General features: G+C 40.8%; 2 protein-coding genes across 3 annotated transcripts in view; both read right to left on the minus strand.

Moving 5' to 3' along the window:
* The window catches only part of pxdn (peroxidasin), a 40,240-nt gene extending 39,125 nt beyond the window's left edge, over positions 1 to 1,115 (minus strand). For both annotated transcript variants that reach the window (XM_028395404.1, XM_028395403.1), the window contains exon 1: positions 882 to 1,115. In XM_028395404.1, the coding sequence (XP_028251205.1) occupies positions 882 to 1,066 (185 nt within the window). In that variant the 5' untranslated portion in view covers positions 1,067 to 1,115. The remainder of the gene's footprint in view (positions 1 to 881) is intronic.
* A 6,022-nt stretch (positions 1,116 to 7,137) lies between these two features.
* myt1lb (myelin transcription factor 1-like, b) overlaps positions 7,138 to 16,904 on the minus strand; it is a 53,391-nt gene continuing 43,624 nt past the window's right edge. The window contains exons 12-22 of the mRNA XM_028396064.1: positions 16,194 to 16,315; positions 15,795 to 15,857; positions 15,073 to 15,141; positions 13,836 to 13,898; positions 13,621 to 13,704; positions 10,630 to 10,851; positions 9,483 to 9,577; positions 9,177 to 9,280; positions 8,926 to 9,069; positions 8,140 to 8,199; positions 7,138 to 7,398 (exon numbers count right to left, since the gene is read on the minus strand). Of these exons, the coding sequence (XP_028251865.1) occupies positions 7,258 to 7,398; positions 8,140 to 8,199; positions 8,926 to 9,069; positions 9,177 to 9,280; positions 9,483 to 9,577; positions 10,630 to 10,851; positions 13,621 to 13,704; positions 13,836 to 13,898; positions 15,073 to 15,141; positions 15,795 to 15,857; positions 16,194 to 16,315 (1,167 nt within the window). The 3' untranslated portion in view covers positions 7,138 to 7,257. The remainder of the gene's footprint in view (positions 7,399 to 8,139; positions 8,200 to 8,925; positions 9,070 to 9,176; positions 9,281 to 9,482; positions 9,578 to 10,629; positions 10,852 to 13,620; positions 13,705 to 13,835; positions 13,899 to 15,072; positions 15,142 to 15,794; positions 15,858 to 16,193; positions 16,316 to 16,904) is intronic.

A 16,904-nucleotide genomic window follows, 5' to 3' on the forward strand; every position in this document is an offset into this window, starting at 1 on the left:
ATTTAAACAGGCAATAAATTATATTGTTAAACAATTTTTACAGTGCTCAACACATGTAAGGACCCAAAAGCAGTGTTAGCTAGCAGGCACCAACATGTTTAACTGTGAAACTCATTACAGGCCAGTTTAGCATTTAAATGACCGGATCAGCTACAGTTCAACGTGTTTTAATCTGATCTTTTTAGGGCATGCAGCTGATCTGTGCTGCGTTCAAGTGCTTACAGCTTTTTGATACTGCCTCACATTGTGACTTCATCCGGTCCCTAAACATCATTCCAGCAGCTGACTGTTGCTTTCATACTGATGTGATTAGATCAGTAGTGCTCCAGGACTAGAAAAAGAGAAAAATTGAAATAAAAAAATAGAAGTTTTTTAAGATTTATAGGCACCCCAGTACTATTGATCAAATCTAACTTTGGACACGGGTCTGTCCTTCAAATCAGGAGCACATTTCCCTGAACAAGCAGGATACCATGGAACTTACAGCATCAGCGTCACTGTGGAGGTGGTCACAGCTCAGAGCAGCTCTCACTCATGGACCTGCATGCAGCAGAACCTCCACATCGCCTGTAGTTGACTGAGCAGCTGTGTGACCCTAAAAACCTCCACAGCCCACAGCTGAACTCACTGGCAGGTGTCATAACTTCGTGAAAACTTCCTGAGACATTTTAATAACCTTTGCTCCAACCACGGGACGACTTCCACGGAACTGTCTTTCAACTTTAACTTTCCAAAGTCTGTTTGAATACTGATGAAATGCCACAAGAGGCTTCCACTGTGCATGCATGCACAGGCCTCCTAATACATTCATTACATTCCCAATCCTGCGTCTACGTGAGGGTCAGTCCCCGTTATATTTAAGGAGGAAAAACGCTACTTACAGAATGGTGGTCTGCGGAGAAACTGCTGGTACGGTTTCCAGGTTTAGGTGCATACATCTCACGGTGGTCCGGAAACACAAGCAGCGACTCGGACAGCAAAGTCCAAACTGCGGTCCGTTAGCGAGCAATAACAAAGCCAAGGCGAGAAGGCACGGAGAAAGGAGCTGGCCGGCCCGCAGCGCCATTGCTAGCAGTACGCCGAGGAGAGCACAGACCGCTAGCTGCCCCCACTGCTCACACACTGGGAGAGGCAGAGAGAGGGAGAGGGAGGGAGAGAGAGAGGGAGAGAGAGAGGGAGAGGGAGGGAGAGAGGGAGAGGGAGAGAGAGAGAGAGAGGGAAAGAGAGAGAGAGGGAGAGAGAGAGAGGGAGAGGGAGAGGGAGAGGGAGAGGAGGAGAGAGAGGGAGAGAGAGAGAGAGGGGAGGAGAGAGAGAGGAGAGGGAGGAGGAGGAGAGAGAGAGAGGGAGAGAGGAGAGAGAGAGGAGAGAGGGGAGAGGAGAGAGGAGAGAGAGAGAGAGAGAGGGAGAGGGGGAGAGAGAGGGGAGAGAGAGGGAGAGAGAGGAGAGAGGGCGAGAGGGAGAGAGAGGGAGAGAGAGAGAGGGAGAGGGAGAGAGAGGCAGAGAGAGGGAGAGAGAGGCAGAGAGAGGGAGAGAGAGAGGCAGAGAGAGGGAGAGAGAGAGAGAGAGGGAGAGAGAGAGAGAGGAGAGAGAGAGGGAAAGAGAGAGAGAGGGAGAGGGAGAGAGAGGGAGAGTGTGTGTGTGTGTGTGTGAGAGACAGACAGAGAGAGAGAGGGAGGAAAAAACTTTTAAACTGCTAATGTCTTTCAGCTTTTGAAGGTAAACCGGCGTATGAATACATTAGACCTCTTGGAAAAAAGCTCATGTTAATAGCTCATTTCATTTCATAGAGCGCCCTCTTTGGTCCAAACTGTAAAAAAAAAAAGTGTGTAACACCGGTGTTTTGTCAAATAATGCTGCCTCATCTAATATATATCGCATATACTATAATAACAATATTTAGCAGAATCTACTTCTAACCATCAACTACGTGTGTGCGCAAGCGCATTAACGTCAGGAAGCACAGATGGATACACACCGACAGAACACCGGTATACAGCAATTTCTCCCCGATTTATATGACAGCTAGAAGAAACATCAGAATGCCATGCATAATCTGGACACTTTTAACCTCCAATAAAGAAGGTTAAAGTTATATATTCAGGTTTTGACCAGAAGTGAGTGGAGAGAAAGAAAAATCAATGAGACAGTAGTGAGGGCTGGTTTCATGATAAATCTTCATAGTTACCTCAGTACAGTTGTTTGGGGTTTTGATTGCTTCTAATTAGTGTGCACAAAACAGAGTTTACACCAAAATCTGATATTGCTCATTTAATTATGGTCAATTGCAGAGAACATCAAGCCTTTCCCAAAGGTGCAGAGCTCCTATAAGACACCAGAGCTGTTTCTGACACTTTAAATATATCCACACTGCACATCCCTGTTTACATGCTCACCAACAGAATAGAAATCTATTTCTATTTGACATTATGTTGGCTTACAATATTTAGTATTATGCTATGTAAACGCTATGTATGTAACACATTCATTATCAAGTTTATGACACAGCCGTCATCGTGTTGATCACTGGCAGAGAGGAGGCAGCCTACAGGGAAGAGGTGGCTCTGCTGAGATAATTGGCGTTATTAATCACAAGTGATCATGATTATTGAGAGCTGACGAGTGGAGCACCAATCAAAAAGGGAGAGAGAAAACTTTAGCATTATTATGCCACAATGTTTCTTTGTGTTTGCTGACACCTGCTGGAAAATGTAGGAATAACACTACAATGCACAATTCCCCAGGCCTGAGTCAGTCACTGCACATTTCAGAATTTAAATGTGCTTTAAATACCAATATAATTGGTATTATAAATGGATCACCAGTGAATAAAGCTCCACTGTTTCTAGTCTACGCCTGTGAAGCTGAATGGCTGAGCTTCATGTCTAGGGTTATGTCAGGTTTCTGTTCCTGATATTGTGTTGCTCAGAGGTAGTTGTGTTTGCTGCTGCTGGCACGCTACTGTGTCATTGTTAGAATTTCCACTACTAACAATGCTATCTCATTGCTATTGTTTGGCTTTTCTATAAGCAGACAGACTGGAGGGACAGATAGACCTTGGAAGTTTTGTTTCTGTCCATAACAAATCAACATGTTCCATGGACTATGGTACTTTATTTATAGTTCCATAATAAATTACTATTGGGTATGTGTATGTCAAGTTTCATGGCTTTCTACTGTACAGTTCAAAATTCCAGAGATAGGCCTCATTATATTGAACGTCTGCAATACCACTACTCTTTTTAAAGACCTCACCTCACTGTCTCCCTGTGGAGCAGTGTTAGTAATGTCTGCAAAGAACAGCTGTAAGGTCTTACCTTGTTCTACTGTATCTTTAAATAAACAGTTATAAACGACAAGTTGAGCTATAATCTGTAAAATGTTATTCTATTAAATACAAGCCATTTAGGTCATGAATAATCTCCTAGTAATGTGTATGAACTTACTTGTTAGCAAGCAAAAAAATGAATATTTATGTGCTGATAAAAAAATGTACTGATAAAAAATGCCTACTTTGCCATAAACAGTAAGAACGTAGCCTACTCACCTGACCTAGCATTAAAATCAAAGTAGAGAACAATTATACAAGTTTCTTAAAGTTTTTAGCTGCTCCTCGTGTCCTCGTAATGAAAACAAAGTTGCAGAAGAAGAACTCCCTCAGAGCAGTCAGCTGGGTTTGTTTTTAGCATTTAGCCTAGCAAAAAAACTGTAGTCTACCTTGGCGCCAAAAACTCTGCTCCGTATCCGCTTCTTGTGCACCGGTTCACCGGCCTCCGTATGGCACAGCGAAGGAACTGAAGCATGAAGCAAGCAGAACTTTTATACCTCATTCCCAGATCATCCGGCAGGTTGTTTTCATTATTTCTGACAGACAGCTATCAAACACCACCCCACTTTACGTTACTTCTTCCTCTCCTATTGGCTTGACGACAAAGCGCTAGATTGGCTCACTAGTCCACCCTAAGGCACAAAGTGGTATTACATAAGGGTACGCTTTGCGCCCGTGCCTTTAGAGAAACTCATGTTTACCTTGAAATATAAACAGATAATAACAGTAAAAACACTGCAAAACAAGTATAAACGCAACAATGATGATTAAATTAATTTAAAAACATTTATGTGGATCTGTGTCACACAAAGAAAACTAAGTTGACTGGCATTTGAGATGAGATTTTAGGTGTGGAGAGTATCAAAATTAGAATTTGAGCAGAATAAAAGGCATATATGTTTTTCGTTGGCTCAAACAGTCTATTCAATAGAAAGTCACCTTTCAATGGTATGAAAAATCCTAACTATACTACAAATAACCTACTTTATTATCAACATATATTATCACACAGTTGCAACTTGCAACCAATATGCTACATTATGAGAAATAGAACTGTGTGTTATTAATATTTTTGGAAGAATGTGCGATCACTATACACACTGAGATCAACTGCAAAACAACGCATTTAACTGGAAAAGAACCTATGGCTGGAATCATCTGCAGTTCATACAGACTCTGTGTGTGTGTGTGTTTTGCTGACATCTGCTGGCAGACTGTTGAATCAACACATAATGAACACAAAAACAGGATGATTTTACAGGCCTCTGGCAACACATTTTTTCTTTATTCTGAGTAAGATGTGTCAACATCCAGCATGACAAAAATTGTACAAAGTTCACAATTTATAAATGAAATATCACAGCAACTTGTGATCTCACACATTTATAGCAAAATTAAAATGTCAACAAATCCATGCTGTGTAGTACAAAAATAAATCAAACTTCAGTTCCACAGAGAGCACAATAGTTTATACAAAATCCTGTCTTTGTTAATGGTCACTGAAATCAATCTCAAAAATAAAATCAAATAAAATATATAAAAAAAATGAACTGGCTCCAAACAAAATAATAAACTCTGATGAATTCACAATAATTTATATGAAAAGTCAGCATTCTAAATATGTGACAACCTTTTTGTGTTCCCTATAAGATAGTCACAGATAACTCTTTTCAGATTTGTTATTTTATGTACCAACATCAGATGAGCAGCCGGTTTGTGCTTTAAAAATCCCTCTTCCATTTTCACTGATAATGAGAATTAATTCAAAAACTGGTACTAGCTATTACTCTACTGAAGCATTACTATATTGGCAAAAAGCTGCAGACACGATGCTGTGGAGAAAAAGGCGTATGCAGTCATGGATGATGGGTAGTAGGGGGGGTCCCCTGAAGAAGGGACCCTTAAAGTACAATAGATGAGATTCAATCAGGTGGACGACAAGCACCTTTTTGCATTAGCTCTCGAAAAAGGCAAAAATTCTGAACATGATCATGATCTCTAAACAACTAGGACGACAGAATGGAGGGGGGTGCATACAAGTCAGGCATACGGATGTGGCGCTGGATTGTATATCACCCCGCGGAGGTCTCGTTTCACCAGACCTCACGCTTCTTGTTCTGCTTTATTTTTTTTAAATCTTGAATTGATTAATCCTTTGTACAGTGATTAGATATAAAGTGCTGCTGGGGGATAACTTCATCTTCCTAAAACATAGCAAAAAAAGAAAAAAAAGAAAAGAAATTGTATGTTTTTACAGTTGATAATAGCCTACAGTTTAACTGCTATAATTATAATCATCCTTTTTTTGTGTTTTTTTTTTTTTTTTTTAATTTTTTATCTGATTTCAAGTCCCTGTTCTTCCTCTCTCGGTGAATCCACACACCTGCAGTGGCTCCAAGCAGTCATTTGCTCTAATTGTGTGCCAAAAAAAACAAAAAGAGGTCACCTGGAAAAATTGCACGCCGCCGTACGCAAGGATAATATCTTCAAGGACAAGTGCAAATAGTCTACTGGCACATAAGTGGGGACAGTGACCCTGTAAGTCCCGCTGTCATACTCTTATAAATACTCTTTACAAAAACCCTCTGAAACCCCTTCAGGTACTGCTTTTTTTTGTTTTGTTTTTAGCTTCTGTAAGAACATCAAAACATGGAAACGAAGGTGTCCCTGTGCAAAATCGTACAGAAAAAAAGTGGAACTCATATACTTTCGCTTCTAAAACTCAATGTCCAGGTTCCCTTTCCTCTTTTTTAAAAAGATTTTTTTTGTTGTTGTATTAAAAGATTTGTATAAAAATCAATATTTTACATAGGCTATATTAAAAAGATTCATGTTACCCCGCTATGCTTATAAACAAGAAATTGCATATACCCAACCTTTTTTATTTTCCTTTGCAGATTGCATCCAGTACCTACTATAAACAAATGATTCAATTATTATATTGCTGAGACGTTTCTCCATCCTAGCAACGCAAAAGTCTCGAAATTGAGCAGATTTGATACTAGAAAAGGCTAGATTATTGTCTCTATAGGTCATTGTCTTTACACATCTTCCTAACTAATTAAGGACGAGCATGTGAACACGCATGCACTGCACAGATGTGTTCCTTCTATAGGAATGAATCTAGACCGTCTCTCCTAGATAATGGGATATCCACCATCATGTTTCCGTGTAATGATGTTTACAATATAACTGTTCATACATACATTCATACATACATCAGGTCAGTTTCATCTCCAGGATTCATTTACAGCACCATTTTTTTTTAAATTCCCCCACCCCACAGCTCTTAGTTTTCTTTCCATCGAAAAAAAAAAAAACGAAGCACAAACTTTTCCTCAAGCATCAGTCAGAAAATAAAGCCAACCACTTTCTTTGCTCTTGAACAATCTACGAGTAGAAGACGAAGAAGAAGAAGGAGAAGAAGAAGAAAAGAAACATCTAAAAGTCCAAAGTCATCCACTGAGGAGAAAAATAAGTAGCTTCCTCCTTGCTTGTCATTTTTTTTTTCAGTTTTATTTCACCGTCCGCTTTTTCGTCTAAAATGCTTTGTTGTCAAGCAATAAAAAGAACTGACGTTCTGTTATCGTTAGCTTACTGTTCAGAAATATACACTAAAAATGTGCATACATGAGCAGCTAGAAACATTACATGACACTATGTCATATGAAAACGTACAAAATGTGAATGTCTTCAAAAACTATTTTGCTGTTTTATGTTCTTCCTCAAAGCAAGACCCAAAAAGAAAAGAAAAGAAAGTATCTTCAGGTCTTCCCTAAGCTCAATACCTCTGTTTTTTTTGTTTTGTTGTGGAATATATAACACTATAGAAGTTACTGCACTGATTCAACCGTCGCTGCCTGGTGACGGCGCAGCCACACCTGCTGGGTGGGGTGGGTGGGGTGGGAGTACAGTCTGCCATCACTGAGTGGTTACACTTGAATCCCTTGAACAGCTTGCTTGATGTTTTCCAACAGGGCTTTGTTTTCTGGGCTCTGGTACTGGTCTTGGTTTGTGTACATATCCGTTAGAGTCGTGACGTAGGCATCAAAGTTCTGCTCGCTGATTGGCTCCTGCAGGACCAAGAATATAACATTACACACGGTTAGAGAAAAATAATATTTAAGTACCAAATCTAGTGTTGTTAATGCACAATATCAAGCTGATCTTTTAGCCAAAATATTGGACATTTATTGGTATAATTAGTGCCAAAAAATGTGTTTGATGATGTAACAGTGACCACTTAATATGCCCAAGTGAATGTATGTGGCGGCCCTGTAACATGTCCTTACTCAGTGACACCAAAAGGGCCCCGGAATTATAAACCTTCATCACACTAAAAAGCTAGTTATGCTGACCAGATCAGGTACTACATGACAACTTGTCAAAGAATCTTTTTACATGATATCCAGAACTCTATTTATCAGATTGGAAATCATCCTATCCAGTGATCCGTAGCAACAGTCGGCTTTACATAGTAATGCTTTGTTAACTGACCGCTGTGTCATAAATGGACCAATCAGAGATGAGTAATACACCACTAGTTTTGAGACTTTCACCCAGGAGGCTGGGGTTTGTCCTTTGCTTCAAGTGCAACGATATGCATTGTGCATAGTAATTCAGGCATTGAAACTGTTGGATTAGATTATGGATTATTATCAGATTACCATGCAAAGTGCAAAGTCTGTACAGACACTTACATCCATGTTTATCCTGATTTGTTTTTTAACACAGACCTGAGTCTCTTCAGAATACACTCCTACATGGGATATATATCTGTTCTCAGTTTTATTTGACTTCAGTGATTGACTTACTTGCTGGTGCAGCTGTAAGCAGCTGTTCCTTAGAGGAGGCTCTTTGTGTGCCAGGGGTTTCTACGGAAGGAGAGGAGGGACAGACTTCTTTTAGCTCTTTCTGTGTAGGAACATTGTTATTCTTACAATCAAACACTAGATGGCAGTGCCACAGATCTCAAATCAACTGGGAAAAAATAACAGCACATACTGTACAAGATATCAAGAACAGGCCCTCTGGTGTTATAATGAGGGATGATTTGTAAAAAAATAATAATTTTACTCCAGTGTCATAGACTTTTTTTTTAATCTGAATAACTGCTGTAATATAAAAGGATGTGATTATACAATCACACTTAGAGAAGGATGCTTTAATTCCTTCCTTTGTCGGTGAGCAGTAACTGATCCATTTTGAAGGATATCATGAAACAGCAGTGTGAAGGATAAACCCGTGTGTGATTACTATGAAACCCTTAGCAACAAAATGTAATTGTGAAACATGAATTTGAACATAATATCGTATCTGAAGTCTTTTCTTTTTGTTCCTTCATCCACTACACAGCGAAGCATTCTGTCATCATACCTCTCTAAAGCACAGATGAAACCTCAGTATATACTGTATGCATGCCCAACCAAACCTCATGTAACAACTCCCCCTCACGCTCTGGAAAGACAAGCAATGCTGCACATTTTCCACTAAGCATGCACAATATAGGCTGTGGGTAAATATAACACAAATATAATAGTGCTATGGTTAGCTTTATTATTTCTGCAACTTGCTGTCTTGCCGTTCCTGGTGGCCCTTACCATATGAGGGAGCTGGACATTAGCTAAACTGTTAATCAGTGACTGGCTGAGGTTGGCCAGCTCATGCAGGAGAGATTCATTTTGCTGTTCAATCACCTTGTTTTCCTCCTCTATGGACTTCAAGTTGGACTCCATTGTGGTGATCTGCGGACATGAAGGGGAGCAAAAGACGGGACGTTACGGCTATAACGCAGCGCTGCAGGAGAAGAATGGGTCAGTGAACGCAGCATGGGAGAGGTGTGCTTTCTCACCTGTGTTCGAAGTTTGATCATGTCTGCTTCCACTTGTGAATTAGATTCACTTAAATCTTTGATTTCTTCATCCAGCTGTTTGATCTCCTCTTCGTGCTCCAACCCTGCAGAGGAGAAGCAGCAGGAGTCAGATTTACACACAATATGAAGAATGCTACTGGAAAACACACACACACACACACACACACACACACACACACACTCCTGATTGGTTTATTATCTGAAATTGGAACTCTCTTCAGTAAATCATCCACGCATCCGTGTTCCTGATTGGCTGCATTGTTGTGGGTGAGTGGTTGTAGTTACCATTGCTGGCACGCTGCTGCTTTATTGTTAGCATTTCCACTCCGGAGAGCCTGGCTTTCCTCATGGCGGAGGTGGCACGTGGACAACCCGACAGACTGGAGGAGGCAAAGAGAAAAGGAGGAGGCATTGTTTCAGTATATCACGGGTTTCCACATGCACATACAGCAAGCCAACATGGGTTACAGTCTGCTGTGTTTGTAAAAAGGCTGAGGAGAATATCACTATCTTGCAGATTACCAGACTTGAGCTAGAATTAGCACCTTGCTTAGATCTGGCAAACTTGTAGATTACATCCATATCTGTGCACACACAAAGCAGTTTAGGGATATTCTGTTTTTCTCTACAACTTTTTTTAGTCTAAACTTCGAATTTTTGTGTGTTTGAGTCCTAATAGAGAGTTTTTAGAAAACACGATATCATAGTGTAGTCTATCTTTGACCTTTTAGTCAATAACTACATCCATGGCCATAGCTACCATTAAGGTCCCCCGGGTCCACAACTTTGTATTGTTTCTGAATTGCATATATTAAAAATCACATAATAATTGTTGTACTTGGTTGCTGCAAAGATGTTGTAGGTGTCATTTAAAAAAATGAGAAATCATCTGAAAAAGCTAATGCAAGGATTTTACATGCACGTCTATACTAAGTGTTACGGTAGGGTTTCTCAGGGCAGCCAAAAACAGCACAGAAAAGGTCCAGATTTCAGTTATCATGTGTCAGCTTTTTCTAAAAAAGTATTTGACCAATGTATGAAGTCAAATTACATGATATTATGACCATATGTTCTAGGTAATTTTTTAAAATCTAAAAAGCCTCAGATATGATATCTGGTCATACTGTCTAAACGTATTGTATATTAATTAAACTGTGCCAAAATTTTGAGGGTAAAATCAACTTTCAGTGTTCCTGATTATGTTGATTATAGCTATGTACATTTTCACGACTTTACAAATGTGGAGAAAATTAGAGGAGAATTTAGCTCAAATGCCATTTTTACATTTTCAGTATTTGGTCATAGCAAGTTCACTTTTTGGTTCTCTGTATTTGTATAATCCTGGCTCTGGCCATGCCTCCAGCCACATATTTGTCATACACTTCACACCTTTTATGTCATTATCTCTCTTTTGATCTGACCCTATACTCACCTTCGATGCGTCAGGAAGCTCCCACTGACGTGCCCCGAGCCATCACAGCCCGGCGTCGGGCAGGACATGCCCTCTGTCTTGCCAGACTTCCAAGTGAACTGAATGCCATTTAAGTAGCCGTCTTTTTGCCTCTTTGCTGCTATGGGACATCCTGACGCACTTCTGTGGGACACGTACTTCCCTGTCACGTGTCCTTGACCATCACAACCTGGCACTGGACACCTGTGGGGACACAAAGGGAGACAGCATTTTTTTTTTATTATACCACTGGCTCTGTTTTATTCAGCGGTAAAACACCAAATATTATACAAGCAATTTCTATCCTCTATCTCTTTTAGCTTTGATATAAACAAAGATATGATCGTCTTATTTTAAAGCTGTCCCAGTGGCAGCCTTATCGCAGTTTTGGGATGGCGGCAGTGCATCAGCACCACCGCTAATCAGATGCAATGAGGCAGTAAATTATTCCAAATGTCACACCTTGCAGAATGGATTAAAACTAATGCTAGCATCAGTTGTGAAAGTATCACTTCTGTCTGCAAATAGCAGCTATCTGCTTTATGGGTTTCTGGCTGTAAAAAGAAAAAAAACAAAAACATACAGGGAGAATCTTTCAAAGAGGTCGCCTTTTGCTACGATTGCAATGCAGCCTTATGCTTTTGATTATGCCGGGATGTCCATCAAAGTGCTGAGGGTGTGAAGGGATTATTTACCACAGTCAAAACACTGTCTGGGTCGTCTTTGATTCCAATGCTAGGGGACTGGCTTGTGAATTCACAGTAGAATTTAAGTCACAGATATATTGCCTTTGTGTCAAGTTTAACCCTTTTTTCCACCCTTTGTGCTTAATCCCCTGTCTCCTGTGCTTTAATTCTAGTCTAATGAATTCAGTCATTTATTTGGAAGAACACCAGACACTAGCTTAACCTACTGGTCTTTAATGCCATCTTTTCCCTTCCAGTCCTCCAAGCATCCTTTCATTCATTCCCTACATTATGTCCTCTCTTTGTTAGATTAGGTTCACCTGTTCAACTGCTTGTTAATCTGATCAGCCAATCAGATCGCAGCAACTCAATGCATGTCTGTGTGTAGACATGGTGAAGACGACCTGCTTAAGTTTAAAGTGAGCATCAGAATGTGGGATGATCTCAGTGACTTTGAATGCAGCATGGTTGTTGGTCTGAGTGCTTCAGGGATTTTCAGTAAGCACAAGTTCTATGAAAGGAGAATGGTCAGACTGGTTGTAACTCTTAGAAAGGTAACAAATAAGCACTGGTTCCAACAGAGGTCTGCAGAAGAACATCTCTGAATCCTCAACAACCTTGAAGCTCTACAGCAGCACCAGGTGTCACTCCTGTCAGCAAACCGAGGCTACAATTGACACAGACTCACCAACACTGGACAGTAGAAGATTGTAAAAACGCTATCTGGTCTGATGAGAGTCTCCATTTCTGCTGACACATCCAGATGGTCAACTCAGAATTTGGTGTAAACAACAGAAAGCATGGATCCATCCTGCTTTGTATCAGTGGTTCATACAGCTGCTGCTGCTGTAGTGGTGTGGGGAAACTTTTCTTGTCACACTTTGGGCCCCTTAGTACTAACTGAGCCTGGTTTAAAGACCACAGCCTTCCTGACTATTGTTGCTGACCATGTCCATCCCTTTATGAGCACAGTGTACCATCTTCTGATGGACACTTCCAGCAGGATAACACACCATGGAGCAAAGCTCACATCATGTCAAACATGACAATGACCTTACTGCACTCAAATGTCCTCCACAGGCAGCAGATGTCAGTCCAACAGAGAACCTTTGAGATGTGCTGGACTATGAGACTCACATCAAGGACGTGCAACCTACAAATCTGCAGCAACTCTGTGATGCTGGCATGTTGATATGAAGGAAAATCTGAGGGATGTTTCCAGCACCATGTTAAGTCAATGCCTTAGTTCATACTTGCACTTCCAATACAGGACATCGTTTTTAACCCCATGTTGTTGAGTCCAGTATGCTCTTGTTTTAACATGATCTAATTTACCATTAAGTTCAAATTCCAACATATCTGACAAGGAAAGGCCACTCTTACGTTACCCTCCCTTCAGCCACTCAGTGTTAAAGCTAAGATCTGTCCGTTTATCATAAGAGCTTGGTGTGATTTAGGACAAGAGGTCCTAAAGAGAACACACAGACAGAGGACTACTAGCGGTGGGTACAGTGACCTTCCCTCTGGTAATATGATCACAAGGGAGAGAGATGATGTCATCCCTAATAGTAAGAGGGAAGCTGGAGAGATCAAGAGGTGGGGTTGATTTATTTCCTTTAATTGCTGCAGAATATAAAACAGATGAAAGTGAATGTGCTACTTGCTGTTATTTTGTGTATGTGTATGTATGCATGTATATAAACAGGATGTACAGTCAGGGTCACCTGTGGCAGACTGTCCTCAGAATGACAAGCTGGTGTTGTTTGTGCTCTGCACCACCAGAGAAATCAATGCAGCTGCAGGGCTGAGGCTAGAGAAGCCCATTGTGGGATTTAGGTAAAGTCAATCAATCTCTCTCTGCCCCTATCTCTCCCTCTACCTGTGTGTGTGTGTGTGTGTCTGCAGGAGTTCACCAGAGACTGCAGAGCGCACACACACACACACACACACACTCCCTCTAACCTGCTACAACCTTGCACTTCTGAAGTTTCTCCTGCACCTTTATTCCAGGGTTGAAACTTTAAACTCATCTGTCTTGTCAGAGCTAAAGCTAACGTCTTCCTGCTTACAGGAATGTGCGTCAAAGACGAAGACATACACCTTCTGATTGTACTTCAGTCCCTCTTTCACACTCTTCTCACACTCTTCTTTGCATCATTTTAAAATAGGAAATAAAAGTCATACATCACACCATGTGTCACCTGGGAAATGTAGGAGCAGTGCTGGTAGCAGGAAGGAGAGTTCAGGGTTTTAGACAGAAGACTGATGATCAGTGTCTGTACTGTACCTGATAGGCTCCTGGTCCTCCTTGTTCTCTTTACTGTGGTTGATCTTTATCCCACTTTTCCTGGCCCGCGGACACCCTGAAAGACTGCAGAGAGATGACAGTGTTACAAAGCTGTAGCATACAGTGTGTGTGTGTGTGTGTAAAAGACAGACAGGAACATTAAAGCAGAGTAAGGTAAGATCTTATGTATCTTGTACATGGTGATTTAACTGTACCTTCTGTGTGAGGCGTAGTTGCCAGTGATATGTCCCGAACCATCGCACCCTGGTGTAGGGCACCTGGGGCAGAAAACACAACAAGGGCTCAGGGTCTACAGCAAAGGTGCAGTATCTGATGGAGAGAGCTAAGACAGTCTGCTAAGTCCACTCGTGTTCAATGTGTGAAAGTAGAAAATATGCTGTAACTGGGCCACTAACAACTCAATGTAGGCTATTGCTCTACAGTTGTAATAAGCAGGACAAACAATTAATATCACCTACCCATTCAGTATAAGCCTTTAAAATCTTAATTTACTTTATAGCAAAAAAATAAATAAAAAAATAAAAATTAATGAATTATAACAAATCTCAGAGGTTAGGAAAAATGTCAGACGTATTCTAAAATATTATACAAATATATTAAAAATAAAAGGGTAACAATTCTGATAATTGTAACTTTCCTCAAATTCTTTATTTAAAAAAAATATATATATATATAAAAAATTAATTTTATAAACAAAACAAAAACAACAACAAAAAGGGTCATACACCTATATGTGTTCTTTTTTTCTCAACATTAGCCCAAGTCTTCTTCTATAAATATTCAAATTAGATTTTTTGTAATAATAATTTCAAGCCATTTTTTTCAAATAAAAAGAAACAAAAGCAAATTTGTTTGGGCCTATTTTCCACAGCGGATTGATACAGAGTTTAGTGAAAAATCAGGGCCTCCAAACTCTTTCAAGCTCAGGGGAAAAATATACAATTTTAATATATGCAATTAGATCAATTTTGAAAAGAATTATATGCAGAATGTAATTTGGTTTAAGAGCTGCAGTAGTTTAGAGGGATTTCAGTATTTAGCCCACTTTCTAAGTGTAATTTTTTTAACCATTTGTTGTACAATGGGTGAATATGATGAATCAGCATATGAAAACTTCCTGGTGGAAGTAAACCAAGTAAGATGAGATGGTGAGGTGCCACTGTTTTCCAAGCTTTGAATCTAAGGGAAGGCAGACCGACCACACGTTTCTATGGCAATATGGAACTATATTTTCAGGTTAATAGTGTAGCTAATGGATGTGTTTTAATAGCAGAGAGCAATAACGTGTAGTTTGAAACACACTCATACATACAGCACAAACACCAGCATGAGCTTTAAATAGTATCAGTGAAGTTAAAGCTCTCTCAGCAGTTTAAAATTAACAAGAAAAACAAATCAATCATATAATCGGTGAGTCATCTCATTCCTTACTTGAGCTCTTGTGCGTTGTTGGCCAGCATACTTCGAATGCTTTTATCAGCTAAAGGACAACCTGAGAGACTGAAAAAATACACCAGTGCAACATTAGTTAGATGGAAACATCACAGAAAAGTAGACACTCCATCCAGTGTAACACAACATAACAGCCACTCCGAAAACATGCAGAAATAAAACATCAACCAGGAAATGTAAAAGAAAAGCCATGATGCAAAGTGCAGGGAGTTGATTTAAAAAAAAAACCCTCTGAGTATTTGTATTCATATAAAACTTCATGCTCCTGTGCTGGATTCTGAATAAAAGAACATGTTTTCAGAAAGTTGGGAGGAGTAGGTGCAGCCGTGTCCGGTCCTTGCAGACTCATCTCGCACCGCAGAACTCAGCAGTTCTGCTTAAATCTTCTTGCTCTGAATGGTAAATGCTTAGTTTGCACTGCACTATGGGAAAGGGCCTGAAGAACTGAATAACATCAGCTTAGAAGGCTTTACACGTGGCCCATTGAGAAATAACTTTATCCCTGGGTTTAGCTTTAAGATAGCACATACCTGTTCTTTAATTAATTTTAACCTCCTTTTGATACCCAGCTGCCAATAGTGCCACAAATAAGAGAAGAGAGAGACAGTCTGCCTACAGATGTTTGACAGCATAGTTGAGGTAAGCTGAAAACAATAAAGAGAAATAGACTTAGGATCCACCAGGAGAAAAGGAAGTCACACCTTCGATGTGAGGCGAAATTGCTCGTCAAGTGACCACTTCCATCACACCCCGGTGTGGGACATCTGCCACCAGAAAAATAGACAGATTCATAAGCCCAAAGGGAAGGAGAAGGAAAAGTGAAAATTACAGGAAAAAAGGGGGGATTTTTTGTTGTTGTTGTTGTTATGGTTGGGTTTCATTGTTTCCAGTTTAGCTTCACTGTCTGTGATTCTATTGTGTTGTGTTAAACTACAATGGAAGCATCAAGTCAATAAATAATAGTCATATAGCAAGCCATGGCCAGCAGCACAGGATGTGAAGGAGGAGGGCAGGGAGGGAGGGAGAAGAGGATCTCTGTGAAGAAATCTAGATGGAGCAGAGCATGAGTGAGGTAGAAGCAAGTGGGGAGGGGTCCTTACGTTATCAGGTCCTTCTTACTCTCCTTGCACTGGACGTACTTGGGTTTGGGGCTGGGCATGCTCACGTCCGTGGTGAAGGAACGGTCCTCCAGGAGGTCGTGGAAGGGATCCAGGTCATCGGGCTGAGGGGAGGAGACATGTGAAAGTTTTACTGACATGTGCAGAAACATCTAAAAAGTTAGAATGCATTTTATGAAGAGGCGGTGAATTTGAATGCTAATGGCTGAGCATGTGTGTGGGCTCACTCATGGCAAATGTGTTCATATTTTACTTGTGTGTGGGAGGGGTGCGCTTATGTATTCAGTCACAAGGTGGCACTGTGGTGTAGCGTCAGAGCGCTTCTGGCCATGGTATGTGGGGCTGTGCTTTGTCTGCAGTGCATGCAGCCGGGGCACGTCGGCTGTTGATGCAAATCCTCTTTTTTCTTTTTCTTCCATGCTCGCAAGTGTATGTACAGTAATGCCCATAAAGAGACAGGTCCAGATACAGCCCAAATTATCCGGCACTCAAGCTGTCTCCGAGTGTGTGATGCTGGGTCAGCCTGTGCGTTCCTCCAATTAAAGGGAGGGGGGGGGTGCAGGCTGAGAGAGAGGCAGACAGGAAGGCAGAGGGACACATGCATACGTACGGAGCGAGGAAAAGTAGGCTAGGGTAGGAGCTGGCAATATACACACAGACACCCTCCCAAAGAGACATGGGTACAGACACACA

This window comes from Parambassis ranga, chromosome 22 (assembly GCF_900634625.1).
Source record: "Parambassis ranga chromosome 22, fParRan2.1, whole genome shotgun sequence".
In the NCBI taxonomy this organism is placed as follows: Eukaryota; Metazoa; Chordata; class Actinopteri; family Ambassidae; genus Parambassis; species Parambassis ranga.